Raw genomic sequence first — 9415 nt, forward strand, 5'->3', positions numbered from 1 at the left:
TTTCTGGGATCTCAACTGCGCTCCTTTAACTTTAGGACTCTGTATCTCAGAATGAACAAAAATGGACTCGTACCACTATTGAAATAAGCCCTTCATTTAGTTGGCTAACACAGGCTGTTATTATATCTTTTGTTTTTGTTTTTCCAGAGTGCCGGCCCTGTACCCCAGACGAAATGACTACTGCGTTCTGCACCAGCGACTTTGGTAAGTTGTCACAGCCAAGAGTTTCCATAGTGTAACATTGCAGTTGCAGAAATATGTTTCAGCTGTACCCACACTCACAACAGGCAGATACATACTGTACTCTAGGATGAGGTTATCGAGCTCTGTCTGTTAGCAACCACCCATTTCCTGAAAAAGTTAAAAGTAGGTTTGAAAACGTTAATTCGAAAATATGTAATAGTCGACAGAGACTGTTGACTGGCCACAGTTTGTCTTTTGGCGAATGGCACGCCAGTTTTTTTAGATGCAGAATTGCAAACCTTTCTGCAAATCCGTGAGTGGATGTTTTTACTGCGAGATATTCTTCTGGTTTTTCAAATTGAAAACTGTCCTCATAGTCACACTCCTGGAGTGCAGGCTGGCCCACAGGAAGTACTGTAGTACATTTTAATTAGGTTATTGTGAGCTTTATCGTACATATACACCAATATAACTTACTGATGACCCACCTACACACGTTGCCATTAAAGAAAAGCAAGACAAAAGTTCATCTCTTAAAAAGTACATCACACAAATGACTTCCATCATGGGCTATGGGTTGTTGAAGACGTCCGTGAAAGCTCCTGATTACGTTCTGAAACTTTTATTGAGGTGAGGTGTGGTCTGTATTTTTTTCCCAGATTGCACCTTTTAACTCGTCGGTATTCGGTAGACGCCGTGAAAAGACTTTGTACTTCAGATGACCCTACAGAAAAAAATTTAGATTACATGTGTCATTCCTGAGTGAGATGGAATTGCACTAAATTCATATCCACATGGAAAACCAACCACACAAGGATATCAGTACCAAATAAAAATCGTAGACAATACAAAAATATAAAATTGATCAACAAAATGTGCAAAATCATCAGTTACACCTGAAGACACTTTAGAAGTTCCCAAACATAATACCTCTGGAGTCTGACCTATAGTCCTCCCTTCTGATCTCTCTACTTCCTCCATAGCCTGTCAAGGTACTGCCAGTTGCCTGCCAACGAGTATATTTTGTAAGTACTCAAAGAACTGCCTTTGAGAGAACTGATTCATCAGCTTATCCAGCACCAAACACATTTATTCTGAATAACATGTGTAAGCTATTGTGAAGGCTTCATGGACTTAATTTTTCAACCCTCAGAAAGAGGCAATAAAGCCTTCACTGTAAATTTACATTTCTTACCTCCAACTTTCTAAGAACCCTGTATCTTATCAAATGGACATTTTCTACATCAGATCTTTGAAGCCACATGTACCACTCCCGCCCTCCCCCCATCAAACCATCTGCTAATCTATATTCCCGGCGGGGTCAGGAATTTTCTCTGCCTCGTGATGACTGGGTGTTGTGTGTTGTCCTTAGGTTAGTTAGGTTTAAGTAGTTCTAAGTTCTAGGGGACTGGTGACCATAGATGTTAAGTCCCATAGTGCTCAGAGTCATTTGAACCATTTTTTGCTAATCTATAAACCTAGCTTAGGAATGATCAGGAGTGCATCCATAAGTGTGGTCTTCCTTTTACACCAAGTATTCGAACTCCACGTCACATTTGCCATGCCATAACCCAACTCACTACTGCCTTGACATCCTTTGCTCTGGATCAAAATACAGTTGGCAATTGCTTGACAAGACTTTACTGTTTCAGTGGCACGTGGCATCATCAAGGGCGTGGAGCTGGATGAGGAAGCAGAGGTCTCGCGGCTGCACGTCAAGCTGACAAAGCGGCTGCGCCATTCGACAGTAGACAACAGTGTCGACATGGATAGCTCCGATGAGTCTGAGGTGACAGTGCAGATGCCAGCACACTGTGGCGCGCGCCGTGGTGTTGGCGAATTTGTCGTCATGGCCCGGCGGAAACTGGGCGAACTGGCACTGGTCTGTGCACCACGCCTCGAAGATTGGGCTGAGCTGACAGCACGCGGGGCAGCCTCAGCACACTGCATCCTCTCCAGCTAGCTTCAACTGGACCAGCACCGCATCCTCTCCAGCTAAATCCACCTGGAATGGCACTGCATCATCTGTGTTAAGACTGGCACAGCATACTTGCTAAAGACTGGGCCAGGTTGACAGCTCATGAGGCAGCCTCCACACACTGCATCCTCTAGCTCAGGTTGTTCCTGCACTGCATCATGTTCAGATGTGTCCAGCTGAACCAGTTCTCCGCTATCTGTTGCTAAATCGAAGTGGACCAGCATTCCAGCCGCTGGAGCTAATTTCAGGTGCATGACCCATGCATCCTGGGATAACTGGCCATGTGCTGAAGATAAGACTGTATTCCTGGCTCCTATGGCATCCTCATAGTTATCTATTGTCTCAAGCTATGTCTATATGGATTGCCACTGTATACACTACAGTTAATTACTTTGGGGCTAGTACAGCATTCTCTCCAGCGAGCTGTGTCTGTACCAAGCATGTGTCCTTCCTAGCTAGTCCCATTAGGCCCAGCAGATAGCTCTGTCCAGACCAGGTAGTTGGTAATAAACTAGTGTAGCTGCTGCTCCAATAAGCTCCAAGTGGGCTGTAATCTCTCTTGCTTGTTTCTTCTGGACTGTCAGTCTCTGGAACCAACTACTGAAGCCTGCAACTAAGTCAATAGGTCCTGTCCATTTTATCTCTAGATGAGTCCTCATTAGTTCCTGCATCTTAGAATTGCTCCATGTTACCGTTGGAAGTAACAACTTCAAAGAGATATTTTAACCTCAATAGATATTTGCTAGCTCCATTCAGACATCACGTACATGCAAAGTTCCTCCTTCATCACACTCCTCTTCAGAAACGGGGTATAGATTCCTCAGTCCTAAATGAAGTTGCAGCACACTTGGCAAAAGATTTGACATTCTATAGCATGAATCCAATCTCTGCTTCGAAAGTGACTGTGATCGTCTGCTGTTTTGAGGCAGTGAATGCTTTTCTGACTTGTTAGAGAGTAATTCATTCAGTTTGTTGCTCTAATTTGCTTTGTGACTTACTACAGTCAAGAACACCTACAAAGAAGGGCAGATGAATGTAATGTGGAATGTGATTTTAGTAAAATAAGGTAAAAGGGTTTCAAGAGGCCATTAAACTGTGGTCATCAGCCTCCTGACTTACAGGTTTGAACTCTACAAGATGTGCAGGAACAGTTAATGAAAACATAGAGTACATGATTTTGCTTTGCAAGATGAGGGGATATTATATAATTATTACACCACTGACCATTTCATACACTCAGAAATTCGAGAATACATGGAAACACTACTGTACTGTTCACTGACACATTACCTGATACTACTGGAAACAACACTGGATTCAGAATAGATAAGCACATAATGGAGTCATCTGGGGTGAGACAATTCAGCTATGTTGGTAACAGTGAGTACCACAAGACAGTTACATGAATTTCCACAGGTGCATAGGTATTCAATTTGAAACAGAGGAACCAACTGGATAAGTTACTCCATAGAAATTTACTACAGGCAAAGAGGGAATCCATATATAAAAAAACACTTGAATTTATTCTGTACTGTGAGTGATGATTATTAACTTTGGTTTTATGAATAGTGTTTACTAGTGGAGGTAATACATATGCAAGAAACAGAAGTGTTATCAGTGCCAGTAGCAAATTTCCTCGCAAATACTTTCACCTATCTATATATCACAACACCATCTACATTCTCATGTGTGTTCCTGGCTTGAGTGCAGGAATGGGTTTTAATTTATACCTTTTAAATTGTGGACCAAACTGCAGCAGTACTTCAAACATGACATTTCTCAAGTAATGAAATAAGCAGATGATAAGCAGTTTGGTGCTTGTGGACTATACATGTGTGTGCTGGACAGAAGAAAAACTGATTTTGTTACAACAAGCCCATGATGCGAGCATTCTTGTGTTATGTGTGGAAATGTGTTAGTTCCAGAAAACTATAGGACTGTGATAAAAACTGGTTCTTGTACTCTATGTGCAATTGCCTGCAGTGGACTGAGACATAACTGACTGTTGTGGGTGTGAAAAAAGGTTGTTTTGTTAATATTTGTGAACATTGTTGTGATATACTTTATATTATGAAACATGAGACTGAACCTATGAGGAAGCAGAGTTTGTTGTACATAATGGATTGTTTGAGGGTTAAGAGAAATATTTTATGTTGTAGGTGTTAGAAGTGTTGGAGACCGAAGGAAAAATACAGATGCCATATCCTTGTGTTGTGATTTCCTGCTTATAATTTGTGTATCTGAGACATGGTAACAACTTGATGTTGCTTAAGCATGCTGTAGACACGATATTGGTTGTAGGCCTGAATATTATATTTTGCGCTCACTCACGAGCGAAAAGTACAGTAACAATAATTATTTGGCAACTTAGGAGGTATGTTATGTGTTTCCAAGAAAACTGTTTTCCTATCTCATTTTCCTAAATTGCCCACCCCTAGTATGCCTCCTTAGTAACTGATAGCTTGCTTTTGACCGTGGTACAATGTGTTTGTTGCTTTCATCATAAATTTTCATTCCAAAAGTGACATAATTGGCAGTTATCAAATATGTGGTCCATGTTTCTGTTTGATGGGTATCATAGTTACATATTCAATAAAACTGATTATGCAGTTCATTACTAAAATATAACAAAATTGTGTGTTGTAAGCATAATGTGGATATGAATCAGAAACAATCTGTTGCTGTCTTACCATGACTTATTTTAACAATCCATTGATTTTAGGGGTGTGCAATGCAGTTTATTAGACAATTGTGGGAATAAGAAAAAGACAAGCAAATGCTACAAATACAATAAATATTTAAGAAGGAAACTAAAGCAAAATCATTATCTTTAGTAGGAAAACAGTTTCTTCCTTTGGCGTTCATTATGTTCTAATCTAGCATGTTCTATAGACAGTGATGCTAATTTCTATGTAAAGTGTCACTTATATTTTTGCAATATGTATTTTGAATGCACAATGAAAGATATTATTTTAAACCTGTTAAAAGTGCAATATTATTCATAGTAAATTTTTAATCAGATCAGACACACCCTTACTTAAGAGAGGTCAAATTTTTAACCTCCATCAAAAACCTACCAGTCATTCAATTGAGTCATGTTTGAAAAGATTTTATTGTATAACTGCGTAGGCTTCTCTGGCTACAGTCGGCTAACATGAAAGTTGTCTGTATACAGTACTAAATTATGTACACCTATGAAGGCTGCTGTAGCTGCGGCTAAAATGTGTGTGTCATCAATAATAGTTTTTTATAGTATAATGTAGACAACTTCCATGTTAATAGGTTTTACTATGCTTGTTGTAAAATAAAATTATTTTTATTCATGTCTTTTTAATATAATCTTCATATTGGAGGTATTTACACTGGATATGTTCGAGAGGTCTTAAGAATTCCCAGTGTAATAAGACAGAGGCAACATTATAGCATCTAAATGTGGGAAAGAGCAGTGCCAAGAATAGTAGACGGAATTTTCTCTTGTAAAATAATGTTTATTTCCATTACTGTGTAAATACTTTAACATGACTTTATTTTCCATTTGAAAATGAGAAAACCAGCTATATCACTGCTAAAGTATTCTCTAAATGGTTTATTTTTATACTAATAAATTAATACTTCAACATATGTCTTCCTTGTGAATTCATCGTGCCAAAATGCCTACCCTAAGTAGGCCTTGTTATTAAATTCTTTACTTTTCTCCTTCCATAATTATTTGCTTTCTGGTTTATTCCAATAATTTTTTAAAATTTCAGGCAAAAATGTGTTGTTATTTTGACACTGGTGTATGTGTATTGAGCTGTGTCAAGTAGAATGTTCCTCTCTTGATTGTTTCCTGTATAATGATGTGACTGACAGTTACATAGTCACTTAAGTTTTTTTACTGTTTCAGTTATAACATTGTAAGCTGTAATATTGTGTAAACAGACTATTTTTAATAATTTTGGAATGTGTAATATTTGTCAATAACATTACAAGGCTGTAAAAATGTAAATAGTCTGATGTATAAAATTTATGCACTGTGCCATTATAAGAGAAAGTATTGGCCAGTTGTGTATATGAAATGTTCTTCTGTACATTGTATAAAAATGGATCTCGAGAAGTTTAACAATATAAGGTATTGTGATGTTACACAGATAAATTAGAGTCAGAGTATTAGAAACTATTTTTGAAACATATTTTATGCTTATGTATCTGTTACCACCATCCTTACATACTTCTGGTCTAAGCACTTGTTTCAGATGCACTTGCATAGTAGCTCTGTGGTGCAGCATAGTGTTCCCTAAACACATCCAAACTAATATTTCCAACTTTATTCTTGGCTGATAGTCTGAGTCAGTGTCTTCTAGTATTACAGTATCCACATCTGATTCCAGTCTGACAAGAAAGTCTCAGAATTATATTGTCATTGTTATAAATGTTACTGTTGGAAAATTATCTTTATCATTAATATTAGTACTCTTTATCTTTTAATAACCTTTCAAGAGTATAAAGTCTTTAGTATAGTGTAGTAGATACTTTGATATAAACAAAATCTGTTATCTGCATTTAATTTTTCAACATTCAAAATGCACATCTTGAGAAAATCAGCTTAAAAATATTCAAGCAGAATATGAGTTGTGTTGCAATTTTGCAGATTAATTTCTATTGTTGAGCTCTTCTTCAAGAAAGTGATAGTTCATTGTTGGTAGATCTTAAATTCATTATAATGTAGAAAAGTGAATAACTGCAAAGCTCCACATGTGACTGTAAAGAGATTACTGGGCTGCAATAAAGTTGAAAGGAGTTAAAATTACTTTTTTTACTTTAATAAATATTTCAACCTATCCCATTTTAATGAATTTTAGCAAGTTAAACGACAGAAACAAAAACCTTTATCACTCCTGTGCAATCATTACACACTGTCTCTTCACAGTAGTTCACAATGAAAGAATTCAAAGCCTTTCATACTGCATGGTACAGGTACTTAATGTGTATTTGGTCAGTTCAAAATGAATAACAGTCATATTCCTAAACAAACAGATGAAATGCTGCATAAGGTCAGCAAGGATGCTTATCACAGGAAGGAACAATCTATCTATTCAGCGGAAAAATTTTGGAGTGCGAGTGCTTCTTCCATTAAAACAAGATATGTCTCTTAGCATGGTCATCCAACACAGCAACCATTATATATACACAGAATTTTTTTCTCATCATAAGCCTACTGCAATTAGAATGTTTTTCACCAGATGCATTTCTCATTTCTTTTTCATTTATAAACATTTTCTGTGGTCATTCTGGAAATATGGTATATATAATATGTGTATGTTTTTAATTTAAAAATACCAAAATGTAGAGGACATAACATATGCCATATATCCACAATGGCCTCAGAAGATGCTCCAACAACATGTAAAAGTGATACATGTCTAGTGAAAAGTATTCTTTGTTTGTGGCAAGCTTAAGACAAAAAAAGACAAAAATAAGAATTTATTGTGAGTGACTTTCCCTGTCATAACTAAACAAAAATAAATAAAAGTTGTTTTTGCAACTAGCTGTATCAATAATTTTATCTGATACTGAAATTATATCTATTAGCCAAGTCAATAAAAGAATTCACACACACAAAGGAGAAACATGAAACAGCAGGGGTAAAATACAAAAGAAAAAGAAGAATCTTCATGTGAAAGACAGTTTGTGGTTCTTACATACATGGTAGCCTGCGGACAGTGACCATTTGTGACATAATTTTGAGCACATGTTGTGTTGAAGCATATTTTGGACATGTGATAATTGCATGAATGTCTGTCTTTTTGCTCAGTTGTGTGGTCCATGGTTGTATATCCACAGACACACTGTTTGAAAATTGCTGGTTAGTTGGAACTCAGTTTGTTTACTATTAATTCATAACACCACCAACTGTAAAGTGTTCATTCGGTAAACAAAACAATAATTACAATTATTCATTAGCCAACACAGTTAATGCATTGCTAACATAAAATTTCTAAACAAAATATGTAGCAGATTCCAATGGTAGACACATTTCATTGGAAAGATAGCTCAGTATTAACTACCCTCTGAGTTAAGTAGTCTTATTAAAAATAGTGCTAAAGACATCATTTATAACTCAACAGATTTTTTAAGTAACATTATTGTTGGCTGAAGACTGGATTAAAAAAGTAAATAAGTTGCTATTTTAAATGGTGTTCCTTACAGAATGCGAGACGCTATAGATGCTCATGTAACTAAACTGGCTTTGCAAGCAGATGACGATATGGGTAAATTTGAAAATAAAAATAAACTACATTTCCATTGTAACTGCCAAAATATGTGCTGATGCATGCTGTTCTATAGTGACTATACACAAATTTGTCATAGGGAGATATGTGTAAGAAAATGCAAAACGAGTTGTACAGGATCGAAGGAATGTTACGAGGTTTCCCGGTCCAGCACACAGTTTTTATCTGCCAGTAGGTTTCGTGTCAGTGCACACACCACTGCAGAGTGAAAGTCTCATTCTGGAATGATGGTTCAATTTACTGCTCATATTATTTCAACAGGTGTCTTTGTCACCTTGAAGGTGCTTCTTACAGTTGTACATCTGCTCGTTTACTAGATTCCAGTTAGGTAATCAGTATTTTCATCTTGTTCACTGCGTAGTAGCTCCATCTAATATAATACCAACAAGCAATAGAACCTGACAGTACCAATGTACAGCATTAGTGAGAAGTGTTTGGGACTTGCCTTATTTCAAATATGAACACATGAGGTCAATAGCAAGGAGGGTAAATTGAAGACTGATATGTTGAGGTAACTGTAGGAAAAATGATGAACTTGTTAAGAAAAATATGTACAAGATAAAGTGCAACCTATTTTAGAGAACTTTTTGCAGTGTTCTGATTCCTTATCAAGTCAGACTAACTAGTCGTCAGAAGAAATCAGAGGTCAATGTGTAGATCATAATACGTCAGTTTAGCATATTCAAAAATATAGCAAAGCTTGGCAGTGAATTTAATTAAGAATTGTTGCATAACATGCAGAGTAAATTCAAGATTAGATTAGATTAGATAGGGATTAGCTTTTGTTCTTTAAATTTGTAATAAGTTCTCCAAGCATGTAAATGAGTTGTAAAACAAGAATACATAATATAATGTTACAAAAAAAGAAAAAAGAGCATTTTTCTATAAATTGGTTCCACAGATTATAAATGGAATTGTATTCATAGGTGTAGAATAGGCCAAACTATAACAATATTTTCATTTAAGAGGTAATAACAAACTT

At 36.5% G+C, this 9415-nt stretch overlaps 1 protein-coding gene across 1 annotated transcript in view; it reads left to right on the forward strand.

Moving 5' to 3' along the window:
* Positions 1-6950, forward strand: part of LOC126195555 (meteorin-like protein) — a 289187-nt gene extending 282237 nt beyond the window's left edge. The window contains exons 3-4 of the mRNA XM_049934179.1: positions 148-204; positions 1836-6950. Coding sequence (XP_049790136.1) covers positions 148-204; positions 1836-2146 — 368 coding nt within the window. The 3' untranslated portion in view covers positions 2147-6950. The remainder of the gene's footprint in view (positions 1-147; positions 205-1835) is intronic.
* Positions 6951-9415: the final 2465 nt, after the last annotated feature.

Source organism: Schistocerca nitens, chromosome 7, assembly GCF_023898315.1.
Source record: "Schistocerca nitens isolate TAMUIC-IGC-003100 chromosome 7, iqSchNite1.1, whole genome shotgun sequence".
Classification (NCBI taxonomy): domain Eukaryota; kingdom Metazoa; phylum Arthropoda; class Insecta; order Orthoptera; family Acrididae; genus Schistocerca; species Schistocerca nitens.